The sequence below is a fragment of the Poecilia mexicana genome, unplaced genomic scaffold, assembly GCF_051168715.1.
Source record: "Poecilia mexicana isolate PSO_F unplaced genomic scaffold, ASM5116871v1 scaffold_7, whole genome shotgun sequence".
Classification (NCBI taxonomy): domain Eukaryota; kingdom Metazoa; phylum Chordata; class Actinopteri; order Cyprinodontiformes; family Poeciliidae; genus Poecilia; species Poecilia mexicana.
Genome location: NW_028263376.1, coordinates 18,310,976 through 18,326,853, shown reverse-complemented (window position 1 = coordinate 18,326,853; position 15,878 = coordinate 18,310,976). Strand labels below are relative to the sequence as shown.

Here is a 15,878-nt window from a genome sequence, read left to right as displayed (position 1 = left end):
ATAAAATACACCATCAACTGCTGGCATCAGCTGCAAATGCAAGAAATTATTTTTGTTAAATCCAATATGGCCGACAGACTAAAAAGCATGTCAACCGACCTGGTCCCTCCTTCTACTGTAGACGGTAAAAAATATCCTGTGACATCAGATAACCCCTAAAGAACAATACTACTGATGTATTTTTCAAATAACTTTGTATTTGTTATTTTGATCACCTAAAAAAAAAAATTTATTTTTTCTTTCCTACCTTTTATTATGCCTTCAGAAAATCCCCTTCCAAGCCCCCCAAAAAATGGAAAAAAATCCTGACACAAAGATCATAATTCATGCATGAAAGGGTTAAATACGCAGCATCTTGAGAAGAACAGGAGCTTCTTAAAGAGACAGAGGCCCAATTTCAAGGCGTTAAATTGCAAAGTATCTTTGGAATTATATAGCAATTTATTTTATAAAAATGCTGCATAATTTTTATTTTATTTCATAAAAGGAATTTAAAAAAATTATTTTAAAATTAAAAGATGTATATATTACTGTCCCTTTATGTTTCTGGAATAGATTCAATCTCAACACTACATAAATTTCTAGATTATAATTAGAAGTCTGTTGAAGGAAATCCAGTTTGTTTACATCAGGGGTGTTCAAAGTGTGGCCCAGGGGCCACTCGTGGCCCGTCGACTGATTTTTTTTTGTGGTCCCAAAACTGCACCTCAGGAAAGATACAAATTTGTTGACTGAACTTTTTTTTTAATCAGGTTAAACTAATTACCAACATAAATTTCTTACAATGAAAAATGTTTAAAATGATAGAAAGTATTCATCTTTTTAAATTTTTAGAATAAGAACCACATTTTTAAAATTATTAAATCCAATAACGTTTTGAAGATAAGTGACTTGAAATGGAGAATAAATATGTTAAATCCTAAAATTATTTGAAAAACAAGTCATTTAATAAAGAAAATATGCAAAATCATTTTGGATCTACATAAAAAAAATCTAAAAATAAAAAAGGCAACTTCATTTGTTTGATTTAAAATTTTTATTTATTTTTTACTTTTGACTTGATTTTAACCCACGTGACAAAAAGTTTGGACACCCCTGCTGATCTCAACATGCACCCTCCTCCGATATTTCAAATCATTTAAAACATTTGACACGGATAAGTCACAATGCAGCCATTTATTGTGCTAAATAAATTATCTGAATCACCACACACACACGAACAAACACACTGATCAACACGCCAACATTTAGTGATAAACGACCTGCTTGTTTCATGCACATGGTCTCAAAGGCAAACAGGCGACTGAGAGCGAACAACACTTGATTACGCTGCTTGGATAACAGTTACATAAATAGTGAGGGAGCTACGCCGGAGGGAACATCAGTGTGATACAAAGTGTTGCTTTTTCCAGTAAGATTACAGCGCGTCCTCTTCACGCCGGCTGGAGGTGAGCCATGACGCATGCATGGTGGTGAAGTCGGTTCCAGCTGCAGGAGGACGGACTCTTCCCTCCCACGCAGGAAGAGGCTCTATCTGATTGCACTTTAGTTTCACTACTTTAGATGTTTGATACATTCCAGTGAAGACCTACACGGTGGGACTGGACGGTAAAGAGCAGCAGGTCGGGTTTTACTCGTACATGTTCAGATGTAGTGGATGGAAGCTTGTTTTCATTTCTGCTCTCTCCTCCAGACGATGACCATGCCGGTGGAGTCGGCGGACGCCAGCAGACTCTCGTCGCAGTTGAAGCTCACGTCCAGCACCGGGCCGCCGTGACCCTGCAGCTTGTTGACGATGGCCTTGGTGTTGCGTTCGACGTCGAAGAAGTAGACGCAGCCGTCCTCGCTGCCGGTCACTGAGACGCAGAGAGTCAAAGACAGAAGAAGAAGAAGGTTAACATTGGGATGAAACTACAGATCATGCTAGTTAGCGCCGATGACGGTAAATAAACGGTTAACGATAAGATGTTTCTCCACCATTTGCTCATTTAGCAGCAAGTACATGAGCATGAGTAACAGCTAGGCTTGTCATGGTAACAAATTTTGCTGGATGATAAACAATAATATTGTTTTGAGACAATTTCCAGTAATAAAATGATGTCATAATGCAAGAACGCATTCTCAAAGATCAATAAACTTTATATTCTCACAAACATTTAACTCTGGAACTGGAAAACAAAACAACAACAAAAAAAAATCAGCTTATAAAATGAATTATAAAGTCTCTGTAAACTAAAACAAATGTACTAGTTGAGACCAAAACACCAAACTAAAGACTCCTGTCATCCAGTTTCTGGTAGGAAGAGAGAGAAAAGAGAAAAATAATAAATTATGCAAGTGGAAATTATTGAATATGTTTTCATTTATCATGATTAATTGATTAATTTGTTATTGCGACAGGCTGCCTCTGATTGGCAGTAGATATTAAACCGTCATGACATGTTTAACAAATATTTAAAAAACATTTTTTATATAAAAGTTACTGCAGCTTTGATGAATATAGAAAACAATGAACTGACCACATTCAGTGCAGGAAAGTCTAAAACAGGTCATGTTTTCTCCTCCATGATTTTTCCATGTAGTGAAAACAACAGAAAATAAATCTCGTCTAAATCTGGATGTTTTTAGCAAGTCTGAGTTGAGATTTTGTGTTTTTGTCTCAGAACTAGGGGTGGGTGACACCGACACTAAAAGTGCAACTTTAAACGAGAAATCTGACTAAATATTATCAGAGATGGGTGGAGGGTTATTCAAGTCAGTCCGTGAAGTTTTTGGATTATTAAAAACTCTACTTTTCTACTCAGAAAAAAAGAAACATTCAAATTAAAATGTGTGACATTTAGATACCAGTCAGTGTTATTTAGTAAAGTATGATCATTTAAATCATTCAAGTGAGCGTAAAAAGCATCTCGCCCAGACGATCGTCTCTGACAGAAACGATCATTTTTCTCTGCTTAAGTTCAGGTATTTTTAACTTTTCTGGTAATTGGGAAACCCAAGTGTGATCCAGACAGCGGCGCGCCTTGGTGTGAAATAAAAATAGGAGATAAAAGTGAAACGTGGGGAAGCTGGGAGCATGTTTGCAACGTGCTGCAGAAAAACGGGCCGCCTTGTTGCTGTAATTTTCTAATTCCAGATATTTCCTTTCAATCCCAAAGCAGCCTGGTGCTATTTTTGATTTCATGTCTGAGTCTTTCTTCCTTCTCTGCACTGGATGGCCTGCAGCTCGCTGTGCAGTTTGGGCTCATTTTTGATTCAGATATCGCAGCAGGTTCGCTAAGAGACCCCAGCAGGAGCACAAAGCCCACCAGAGCGGGAGCGGCGGGACTCCTTACCCACACAGGCCCCTTGTCTGAAAGACATGAGGGGGCAGAAAATGCTGTGGACGTGCTGCGATCCGTGCTGGATGGGGAAGCTTCTCTTCAGCTGCAGCGTTCCTTCGTTGTCCACAACCCTGGGATTAGGAAAGGGTTTCAATAAATGAGAAACAGCTGAATATTTACTGCTTCGAACAGCGTTTTCACAGAAAAAACAGGCATTTTCCAAGGAAAGTTTTCCAGGAACAGACTTTGGAAATAAGAAAAATACTAAAGAGTTCACTATTATTAATAACATTTGGTGACGAGAGAAACAAGCTAAACTAAAATTAGTGCTGAAACAATCAAATTAAGCACGATTAATCAATTACTGAAATAATCGTCAATTAATTTAGTAATTTTTAGCAAATTAACTGAAGTAATTTTCTAAAAAAAAAAAAGATTTTTAGAGCAGTAATTAAGCCAAAATATATACAGACATGCTGAATTTAAGTTTAAAAATATATTTGTCTGTAAATATGTTTTACACAGAACTATTTAAGCGGCAGTTTTAGCTTCAGCAAGTTCAAATTCTGTAAAAAAATATAGATTTTGGCATCTAATTACAGCCATTTCCCAGAGTAAAATTCAAGGACTTTCAAGCATTTTCAAGGTAAGTTTTCAAACTTTTCAGGACCAGACTTTGGAAATAAAAACAATACTGAAAATAATTAAATCTCCAGAAACCAAACATTTAAATTTAAGTTTTTATCAAACGTTATATTGCACTTTATGACCAAATAAAGAAAATATTTAATTTCTTCACACAGAAATGAAACATCTTCCAAAACTCTGAAGGCACCCGCTTGACATTGAAGCATTTTTAAACATCTGACTCGGCCGTCCGAACCCTGTTTAGAGTTTGCAGCAGTGAGTAAACAAGCTGCTAATAAAGGAAGCCGACCTGTAGAGCAGCAGCTTGTTGACGCAGGCGTTGACCAGCAGGGACGGGTCTCTGGCCTCGCGGCTGATCCAGGAGCGAGCCGAGATGCTGCAGATGGAGCTGCCCTCGCTCACCACCAGCCGCTTGGCTTTGGTCAGCTTCCCTGCAGGGACAGAGGAGGGAGACGCACCAGGAGCCGCTGCTCGTTATTCTGGGAAAACCTGATTAGAATTTGTAAAGCGGCCTCAGTCGGATGGAAAAGCTGCGCCTGTACCTGTTGCCATGTCAAAGAGGAAGGAGAAGATGCTGCCACGGTCGTCGCCAGCCCACAGGATCCTCCCCGGAGCATCAAAGGAGAGAGACAGCACGCGGCCTGTCAGCTTACTGGAGCCCCCCTTCACCTTCTTCCCAGTGGAGATGTTCACCACCTGCAGGTGGTGCTTGCTGTTTCCCACCTGGAACACGAGAACGCCTTCATCAGGACGGCGGGGAGCGCAGACACCGACACTCAGAACTGATCTGCACGAGATCTGCTGCCACCGGAAACACGGCAATGTTCAGCTGGTGTTTAACCAGATTAACCGAACTCCAGCGCTGAGATTAATCAGGATTACTTTTATAAAACATACATTACTTTACATATTTGTTGAAACTGTCACAATATTGTTGATCGGTATGAGGCAGAAAAATAAAAAAATGTTTAAAAAAAAATTTAGATCTTTTGTCACAAAATCTGACCAAGTGTTTTGGTTTTTAGTGCAAATTTCTTAGTAAATTAAAATGGTCCTAAATGGAAAACCTAACCAACAACACAAACTATTCATCTTTTATCAGTCACAACTTTTGCTTTAACTTGATGGCATCAAAAACATCCAGGAACTTTTGCCTGTTTGCCTAAATAAGAGGGCAAACAAGCAAAAGTATAAATAGAAAAAGACGGGCTCCTTAGAATTACAGAAATGGATTAGGGCCACTGAAAAAAAAGAAAGAATTCAGAATTATTCGGAATTCAGAATTCCGACTTTAATCTCAGAATTTCTGAGATTTCTGAATTTCAGAATCTGAGATTCTTTTCTCAGAATTTTGAATTCTATTTTTTTCCCCCGGTGGCCCTAATCCTTTTCCGTATAGAATAAATCTAAAATTATGTTTAGATTAATAAGTTCTAAAAAATATTGTACATTTAGAATTTTTTCTGCATTTTTTTTTTTAAATAAACGAGATGAATTTTAATTTTATGGTTTGGTACACCCTCTGACCGAAGGGGAACTTGCTCCACTACAGAGGCGTAAAGTCGTAGCAAACATGTTTATTGGACAACTGTCAGATAAGATGCATTTTATTTTCTCCGCCCCTTTCTGATGTCGCCCAGGGCCACTGCCCACACTGTGCGCACGTTAAAAAAAAAAAAGTTCAAGAAAACGTTTTATTGTCCCAAACATGTCAGAATATTCTCAGTTTTATGTTGTATTAAAGTGTTAAAATTTTCAGATTAATTACATGTTAACATCAGCAGCTCCGGTTTCAACCCAAATCCACTTTTCCCCCATGATTCATAGCGGCATAAATTAACGTAAACAACTCTTATTTTACAAAACAGCTTCCTCAGGGAGATAATTCATCATTGCAAAGAAAAAGGTTAAAAATAAAATCATTCAAAAATATCTACAACTCTAATCCTGGTTACAAGCGCTGACATTTAATAGTGTAATTTTAATCAATGTTCAGCCATTTACGAGGTAAAGGGCTTCCTTCTGCATGCAACGATTGTCAATGAACTTCACACACAGGAAACGTTTGGAATAACAATAAAATAAAATAAAAGCTGCTTGTTGAGAGACTAAAGGAAGGAAAACAACTAAATCTGTTGAAATAAAAAATCTACATTTTACTCTTTTTCTCAACAAAACACAACCGGTAAGACGAGCGTTCGTTCTTCCATAAGACCGAATGATGGCACAAACAATTTTCAAAGTTTAAAGAAATTCTCGCAGCAAGATCTGAAAATAATTTCGGCAGTAAATATGATGAACCTCCGGAGTTAGGCCCCTGATTTATTGCATACATTTGGATCTAAATCACACATTTATTCACCGATTTGCTCCAAACCGCACATGAATAATCTCTAACCAGGAAAACACAAATTAAAAGATGGATTTCCAAACATTTTCAGTTATGATTATACTACTGAAATAAATTACGGAGTTATTTTAAGGCTTCTTGGACATCGTGACGACTGTTGAGATCCCCGAACATTTAGGTCATGACTGTCAGCTTCTCTAATGAAAATTAGTTTTCCTAATTTTCCTCTTATCTTGAATATTCTTACTCCATCTTTCACTGGAGTAAAGCAGTGGATAATGTGAACTCTCATTTCTCACAACCATATTTTTACATTATTTTTGGAGAGAGGAGAAGAAATGGCAAATTATCGGTCCATCTTTTAAAACAAAACTTGCACTATTTAGTAAAGAAGTGATAAACAGTTCTGAAATACTATATGAAATCAGATTTTTGCGGTTGATACTCGACAACAAATTGCTTTAGAAGGATCATATTGGTAATGTAAAAGCTAAAATGTCAAAAACTATTAAAATATTGAATAAAACAAAATATATATGATCAAGGTTTCTGCCAGAAAACTTGCTAAGCTCGGAGGATGGGGAGCTCAGGCAGTCGTTCATCCAGCAGCTCGTCGTGTTTCTGAGTTATAAAATGTTTAAAGTTGGCAGAAAATTTGAAAATATCACTTGATAATTATATGTGATTGGAAGATTAATATCTGAACACCAACTATAAAGTCTTAAAAACGCAAACATTAAAAAAAAAACTTAAATAAATAAGCAAAGCTGCGCCTGGTGGGGCACAACAAGCCTGGAGGCCCGCCAGGCTTACAAAGCACTGGGGGAAACCCTGTATGATGCAAATTAAATGTAAGACTTTTTAAAAACTTTATGAAAGGCCATTATTATTTAAATTTAAGCCCAAAAAACACAAAATATCACTAATTAACTTCTTAAATAAAAATAAGTGAAACAATAAAGTTACATTTGTGTAAAATCAAGTTACGGTTTTGTGAATTTAGTGTTTGTCACCAAACTTTGTCTTCTTACAGTAACGATGTGTTTAATGAGCCAAACCTCATTAAAAATACAATCTCTTTGGAGTAAGTAAGAATATTTTTATGCATAATTTCCTAACAATAAATCTGTTTAAGCAGTAAAGTAGCTTTTGAAAGGAGAATCGATAAAAACAAATTTACGAGGTGATTTCAGCCGCAGGACGGAGGAACTGACCACAGTGAGGTTGTTGTTCATCGGCTGGAAGGTGCAGCAGAGCAACTCGCTCGACTCCGGGTCTCTGACTTCCCGGATGCACCGACCGTCCTCCGTGTTCCAGATCCGCAGCGTCCCGTCCAGCGACGTCGACACGATGATGTCGTTGCTCAGAGACCAGGCGAAGTCCGTGACGGGGCCGCCGTGTCCCTTCAGCGTCAGCCTCACGCTCGGAGGCGGCGGCGACAGCGCCATGACGGACAGGGTGCCGTCCAACGAGCAGCAGGCCAGGAGGTGCTTGTCGTCATTCGCAAACTGCAACCGCGGGACTTCGATAAAGAAAGGAAGAGAAAAAACTGAATGAAAATTATGTCCATATGTAGGATTTAGCGTGTTTAGAGGACGATTTACGAACCGGCAGAGTCAACGTGTTGGTCAAATATGTGGTGCATGCCGGCAAAGGCGTAGTTTTCACTCAGGGTTGTGTCACCGGCCATGGCCCGGCTGGCCTCTGCCACCGAGGTGGGCACCAAGCTGCCCGGGGGCCTGCGGCACAAAACATGTACAAAATTAAAAATGGTTGTAATGACGAGGTATTAGGGACATTACAGATGGAAAACAAAGGAGTACATTTCTGCAAATATAATCTCAAAATTTTCCTATAAAAAATAGTTTGAGAAGTCAAAAATTTGCTAGAAAAATTTCAGAAAATTTTAAATTAATCCCAGAAATCTTTGAGAATCTTGCACAATTTTAAATTTTTGGAAATTTCTGAGTTTGGAAAGTCAAATATTTTCGACTTTTTGGTGGAAATTTATTCCTTTTTTATACTTTTCTAACCCGGAAATTTAAAATACATTTTCTCAAAAGTTTCTGAGATTAATCTCAAAATTTCTTAGTTCTTTGTTGTAAATTTTAAACTTTTCAAACTCAGAAATTTTCTTTTTTTTTTAAAAAAGAAAAAAAATCTAAAATTTTGGTAGGAATTTACTCAGATTAGACTAATTCTAATTGTTATGAACAAGTGACTGAAATAATCAACTAATTTAGTAATTGATTAATCATTCACTGACATATAGACTCACGGAAAGGCCATTTGCTGAACCCCCCCAGACATATTCAAAGCAATAATTAAACCAAAACTGTACAAGAAGATATGTACACTTCATGTTTAATATAAAAGCATCTTTGTCTGTAAATATGTTTTACCCAAAACTCCTCAAGTGGCATTTCTATATATTTATCTGACCCAAATTCTCCAAAGGAATGCTAAATTATGACATTTTGGAAAATAAAATTTCTTTTGTTATTCAAAAAAAAATCTCTTGCTGTATTTCTAATATTATAAAGAAAAGGCTTAAGTAGCTAAATGGAAAATCTGCAGAATGTGGCGGTTTAATTGTGAGAATAAGATAGTCGTTGGTTGCAGCGCTGCGCTGAAAGGAACAGATTTTTGCAGCAGCTCTTCTTGCCTCTCGTCGTAGACGGCTCTGTTCATCTGGGCCTGCAGCTGGTAGGAGCCTCGGCTGACGGACCGGCGGTGACCTCGGGCCCCCTGAGCGCGGGGGTCCTCCTCAAAGTCCTGCAGACCAGACAGAGCAGCAGCAGAGAGAGGATCTCAAAGGGATGAGTCAACGTGAAGACTGGAAAAAGTTCCTCAGATAACCATAAATCAGCTGTTTATGAATAATAAACGAATACATTTAATTTATGGCAGGGCTGGGCAATAAATCAACTTCATCTTTTAAGGAGCTAAATTGAGGGAAATCTTGTTTTTCTTTCACTAAAGCTCTCCTTGGTTGTGATGTCAGCACGCCGCGGCCGCCATCTTGTTTGACAAGCGTTCTTCACAGATTCCATTTATTTGGACTTTAAGTCAAATTTATCATGAAATATTAGGGCCAGGCCAATATGTATATATAATTATGAGAATAAAGTCATACATTTACAAACCCAAAGTCATAGAAATACAAGAATAAAGTCCTAATATTAGGAGAATAAAATAGTAATTTTATGAGAACCACAACACGAAAACAAAAAATGAACGTTGAGCATCTTGTGACGTTGTCCTTTGGTTTACAGATAAGGAAAAGGTTAAAGTTTTTAACACTTAGCACATTAAATTATCTTTAAAATGATGGATCAAACAACTGAGTTTATTTTGAAGTCCACAGGGACGGAAGTGAACACTCTACAGAAATGACAGTTTTTCTTGTAATTTCAAGACGTTCTGGTAAAATTATGTCTTAATTCTGCTAATATTATGATTATATTCTTGTAAATATACAAAAATAATTGAAGCATGGCCCTCATATTCCATTGTACAACTCTCAGAATGGATAACAGAAACAAAAAAGCCACTTTTTGAAAATATTCTCTGTCATTTCTAATTTATTTTTAAAAATGAAAATCGGATCTCGTGTGAAAAACCAAATAAAATGTTGATTTTATTGCTAAGGCATATCACCCAGCCCTAAAGTATGATCAAAATAAAACTACATCTTCTTATTAGCGCCAGCCATTTCAACCAAGCTGCTCAGCTTAATGCACAGCAACCAATTTGCTGCATGGCTTTGACTTGTGTGTTTTAAATCCCATCTCCAACCACATTTCTGCCTATTCTCTCTTCCCTGGTGTCCCGTTTCACTGAGTCTGACCTCCATGCGGTCCAGTGTGGTACGGGAGCTACGCACGCTGCTGGCCCTGAAGCTGCTCTGCTCAGACAGCGGCCCGTAGCGCAGGGCCAACAGCTGACTGCGCAGCTTCAGGTACTGCCTGCGCAGCCCTGGCTCAAAGCCACACTTGGCGTTCTCTCTGAGCAGCTGGCTGCGTCGGCGGATGTACTGAGTTCGGAACTGTGGGAAGGTAGGCGTGCGGTAAGCATTATACCTGCAGAGGGAAAAGAGGCGACACAGGCGCAGATGATCGTAACTGAAAAAATTACTCATTCGCTTCCTGGTGGTCAGATGCGTGGCTGCGTCTTACCTTGCGTCCACTGCCAAAACCTGCTGCCAAACTGCTGCCATTCCACAATCACTCTGGGTGGAGAGGAAGCCACTGCCGGGGCAGAGTCCTGGCAAACAAAGGGCTCACATTTCAGGGCTAAAACCAGTTATTGTTTTAATAATCGATTATTCAGACGACTGAATGCATAAAAAAATTAGCACATTTTACAGTTTTTTCATTTCAACACTGAACCTTAATCCATACAAATATCAGAAATACATTTTACAAAATATTTTTTCTAACATTTATAATGTTTAATTTTTTAGGGCTGCAACTAATTATTATTTCAATAATTAATTACTCCAACGAAACATTAGCACATTTTGCTGGTTTTTCATTTAACCACTGAAGCTTATTCTGTACTAATATTTGAAACACATTTAAAAATATATTTTTCAAATATATTTCTAATGTTTTATTCTTTAAATAATAAAATAATAAAGCTTTTCATTGCCTAAAATGAAATAATATATCATTCCTTTAGGCAACACTTGATTATTTGTAGCGAAAGATGCTTCTAATAAATACTTCTAACACCAATACAGTGTAGGATAGCAATTTTTTTATTATAAAAATAAAATATTTGATTTGTGAAAAGCACTTTGAATTATCTTCTCCAAGGTTATGCAGTTATGTAAATTAACCTGCTTTGCTTCAAAAACAAATTTATACGATATTATGGGTAAAAATATCAAGAATTTCAGTTTTATTACACCAGGCTGATATTATGATGTACCATCTTAGTAAATTTAATCAAAACACTAACTTTATTAGTGTTAAGGGCTGAGACAATGACATTAATCAATTGCTGAAATAATAGTTGGCTAATTTAGTAATCGATTAATCGTTACGTGAAATAAACAGACTCAAATAATAAATAATAGAAATATCAAGAACTTTTGTTGATGTACAATAGATAAACAAACCTTAAATACCTTTTATTCCATCATCGACATAGATGGAGCAGTGTTGGTAAAACAAAACCGTACTTGATTTACCAGATAACAAATAGACTCTAAAATATTAAGCAGATGTATTTCAACTATCTATTTACCAAACGTCAACTAATTTTGATATCTCAGGATACGTTTCTCTATCAGAAAGAATTTAAACATTACTTTTAGAATTTAAATATAATGTTTAGTTTGAAAAATAATTAAAGTTTTGTATCTTTTTTCCAAAGCAGAACCTTTGGAAAAAGGTAATTATTCTTGAATGAATAAAAACATTTTCATATTAGGCAACTTACATTTACTATAACTACTAAAATATTTTAATTAAATATTTTTTGTGAGCTCCATCTTCTCACGGGTTTCAATGTAAATTGAGGTGCATAAAATAAATTCAAAAACGAAAAGGTGAATTAAATAAACTCAGAATTTCAGCTGTAAAAATGCAAATTATTTAACTCACATAAAACTATTTATTCTGACACAAAACTCTCCAGATATAAAATAACAGCAACTGACAGTTGAATCAGGTGATGATGCAGAAGCAAAGAAAATACGATGCTATCGCTGTATGCTTCAGTGTTTCCCTTTGACATGCGAATATAACAAGAAAAGCGTCATTTAAAATACCAGCTAAAGTCAGGAAAAGCGTCTTTATTGGATATTTTTCCAGCAATAGCCACAGCAGAAGAGCATTTTGGCAGCAGCGAAGCTAACTGGCGTCAGTTAGCAACTAGCAAGGAAGCTAGTACAACTTTACCACCGCTCTGGCAGAAAAAACAGATTTATTTGTAAGTATCTGACGCCGATCTGTAGACTGTATCACGTAGAAATGGTACACAACAGATAAATGTCATACCGTAGTGATATACTAAAGATAGATGGTGAAATATGTTTAGAAAAGGCTCACCTTCCTTAGCTTTTCTCCATCGCTTCTGTTCCTGTCAAGTCACGTGACCCTGCGTGACCAACCCACTCAGGCTGATGCGGGATCTCCTGAATCCCGACCAGATTAATGTAAATTATTCTCTCCACCGAGATTTACTCACACATTTTAATTGGAGTATGGAAAAATGAAGCTTCTGCAAGGGTACTTTAAACAATATGGCTGGTTTAAATGATTTACTGCAGTAGGCCTGTCACAATTAAAAATCTGTGCTGGACGATAAATTGTCGCAGTAATTAGTGAGACAAACTATAATATTGTTGTTTTGAAACGATTTTTTTAGTGACATATTGATAATTGCATAATTATGCAAGTTTGGCCTTTTAGAAACCAATAAACATTAATTTTGTAAAGAGAAATTAACTGGATGATATTTTAATTATCCAAAATGAACAGCCAACAACATAAATAAAATTTAAATAAATACCACACACAACCACAAAACCATAAATAAAATGGATTGTGATGTCTCTGTAAACTAAATTTCTCTTCAAAAACTATTAATCAAGGGAAATTATTGAGCTCATTTTAATTTATTATGCGATTAATTGATTAATTGGTTTTTGTGTCAAACTCAAAGCCCTCCAATCCAGTCACAAGTTTTTATGTGGCCTGTTATGTCCTTATGTTGTCAATCAAATCAAACCACTTTTGTTCTGTATATTGCTAAATTACATCAATGTGTTTTCCCCCCTTTTCCCTGATGTTTTGTTTTGTAATTATGTTATTTATATAACTTATGTTGATTTTGACCTTTAAAACACCAAACGTTTCCACATAAGTCTGTATTTTGGTGTGTCTGATTATGTAATTTTTGGTGATTTCATCGGTACTACTTGAAACAAGTATTTTACCAAATACTTTTTTGTTTTGCACAGCTACTTTTTACTTTTTCTTGAGTAAAATATATTAAAGTAGTGCTAATCTTTCAATTTTTGGATACTCTACACCAACAAAACTTCATATACAATACAATTCAATACAATTCTGACAACATGAGAAGTATTTTATATAATGAGACCACACTTGATTCAGTTCAGTGAAATTAAAACATATAATTTACCACAATGGGAATCCTTACTTGCCTCTAACAATGGCGAGCGCCCAGTTCCAGTAAGTTCACAATGGCGGTATTAGAAGGTTTCGCCTGGCTCAGCAAAGGCCCGCAGAGCCGGGGGACGCGCTGCTCAGCTGACCGCGCTCTTTGCTTGTTCTCGCTGCTCTTTCTCGAAGGGGCCCCAGTGACGGAGCCATTCACAAGCACGGCCCATAAATGGCCGACTCGGGCAGCACATTAAGCAGTGCATTTCCCCTCCTAATAAAAAACACAAAAGAGCAAAGACTCTGGAGAACAGCCAACATGCCAGGAACGAAAGGTGAGCAACATGGACCACGATAATTCTGTAAAATATTGTTTTTTATTATTATTACTTCAACACTAAACCAAAGCTAAGATTAGACAAACAATAGCTGTATTGTACATTTTTTAATCACATCTTGTAATTTAACCACATCCAGGTAATAAGTCGGACAAGAAGTCAGCTACCAAGGTAAATACTCACTTTTATATTTTAATTAATCAATTTAACTGTATAGCACACAGGGGTGAGCGATATTTAGCACTACTTTTATGATAACAATAAAAGTGACAAAACTATTAAATCTTCTTAAGGGAACTGTATGTGTCACAGCATTTATAGCCCAACAAACACAAACAATGCTCTTGAAAAACATTCCCATTTGTAATTTCCTCCTTTTTTACACCAGTCACATAAAGCAGTGTTAATTTTATTACTAACATGCACATTATAACAGTATTTTCAAATTTATTGCCTTATTGCCATTTATTGAGGCTTTTATTGAACAAACAGTGGAGAAAGTGGTAAAACTATCAATCTTGACAATACAGAGAGTTTTAGGATTTATTAAACATCATTACCTGGAATTTATCGTTTTTTAGAAGCAGCCTCAGGGCCGGCCCAAGGCAATGCGAACTAAGCAACTCCATAGGGCCCTCCACGCCACCAGGGGGCCACCAAGTGCACCAAACTAGCATGATAGAAAAAAAAAAAAAAAAAAAAAATATATATATATATATACATATATATATATATATATATATATATATATATATAGCAAACTAATTGCTATCACACATGAAGAAACAATTTCTATTTTGTTTTTATAAATAATGATTAGTCTATTTCTGTTGATGGCTGCTGCCACTGTTGGGGAAACATAAGATATTAAATTTAATGTTTCAAATAGTTAAAATAAAATGGTACACTTAAATACCACCCTGCATTTCAAAACCCAATTTTATTTTTATTTTGTTCCTCTAGTAAGGTTAAAATCAATAGTCATAACAACCCTGGTACAATTCATGCTAATTACAAATGGTGCTAATAATAGTAGGTGTGTTAAATCTTGATAAATCATCTGGTGTTTGCATGTTGGTATGGGGGACGGAGGGCCACCAAAAAGCTGCTTAGGGCCCCAAAAAGGCTCTAACCGGCACTGAGCAACATTCAAAATAAAAATATTTAAATTTTTTTGATATTTATTTAAGTTTTAATTTTACAGCAACCTCAGAGTCCTAAAGAACAGCCTAAAAAAGGTGATCAGAAAGGAGATGATAACAAGAAGCAAGGAGGTAAGCATTTACCAAAATCCTGACAGATACAGGAAGTACTTTGGAGTACAGGAAGTAGTAAAGTCCACTGTGTTCCCAGTGAAGGTATCTGTCTCCGTTTTGTCCCCTCGCAGGACAGCCGAAGGGAGAGAAGCAATAACTTCCAGGCGTTTGTGAAGATGGCTTTGGAGACGCTGCTGGGGTCTTGTCGTCGTAAACATGGGGGACCTCAGGGGAGACGGGGCTGAGCAAACCTCCCTTCTCAAGCCGCCGTGCAGCTCTGCAATACAACATCTGCCTTCCCCCACAGAGGCACAAGGCAGACCTGATTTCCATCCATCACCATCTGCTTCTGCCCTCTGCTCCTCTCAGCCTGTCTAACCCAAACTCTTCCTCACTGGATGTGAAGACACACACTCCAGGCTGGATCAGACTAAGCCCTCCTTTATGCAAACAGTTCATCCATTCTTTGTGTAAATACTATTTCAAATAAAGAATATTTATTACACACGGCTGATATTGTGATGTACCGTCTTAGTAAATGTAATCAAAACGATACCTTTATTGTATGGCTGAGACAATTAATCGGATTAATCGACTGTTGAAATTTAGCAATCGATTAATCGTTATTTCAAGTAAACAGACTTAAATGAACAATATTAGAGAAATAATTAAGTCAAAACTGTATGTATAATTTGAATAAATTATTTTTTGTTACTCCTGTAAGGTTAAAATTAATAGCCATGATAGCCCATGATATGCCAATTACATGCAATATACATTTTTATTGATATATATATATATATATATATATATATATATATACATAT

At 36.6% G+C, this 15,878-nt stretch overlaps 1 protein-coding gene and 1 long non-coding RNA gene across 2 annotated transcripts; one reads left to right on the top strand and one right to left on the bottom strand.

Moving 5' to 3' along the window:
* Positions 1-1,017: 1,017 nt before the first annotated feature.
* wdr13 (WD repeat domain 13) lies at positions 1,018-12,485 on the bottom strand. Its single transcript, XM_014983818.2, has 10 exons — positions 12,381-12,485; positions 10,500-10,587; positions 10,172-10,403; positions 8,987-9,096; positions 7,930-8,060; positions 7,536-7,843; positions 4,514-4,694; positions 4,261-4,402; positions 3,336-3,454; positions 1,018-1,856 (listed from the first exon to the last, which is right to left on the bottom strand). Exons 2-10 carry the CDS (start codon positions 10,538-10,540, stop codon positions 1,672-1,674), a joined length of 1,449 nt encoding a protein of 482 aa, XP_014839304.1. The 5' UTR covers positions 10,541-10,587; positions 12,381-12,485; the 3' UTR covers positions 1,018-1,671.
* On the top strand, positions 12,157-15,562 carry LOC148158414 (uncharacterized). Its single transcript, XR_015763797.1, has 5 exons — positions 12,157-12,261; positions 13,650-13,792; positions 13,935-13,966; positions 15,000-15,069; positions 15,183-15,562. It is a non-coding gene; the product is annotated as an uncharacterized LOC148158414 (long non-coding RNA).
* The last annotated feature ends 316 nt before the right edge of the window (positions 15,563-15,878 follow it).

Bases quoted from the DNA above. Each gene is read 5' to 3' on its own strand.
- wdr13 (XM_014983818.2), bottom strand. From the start codon at position 10,540: ATGGCAGCAGTTTGGCAGCAGGTTTTGGCAGTGGACGCAAG. The intron at 7,844-7,929 runs GTTCGTAAATCG...TCTTTATCGAAG, and splicing joins CCAACACGTTGACTCTGCCG to TCCCGCGGTTGCAGTTTGCG. The intron at 4,403-4,513 runs GTACAGGCGCAG...CTGTCCCTGCAG, and splicing joins CCTCTTTGACATGGCAACAG to GGAAGCTGACCAAAGCCAAG.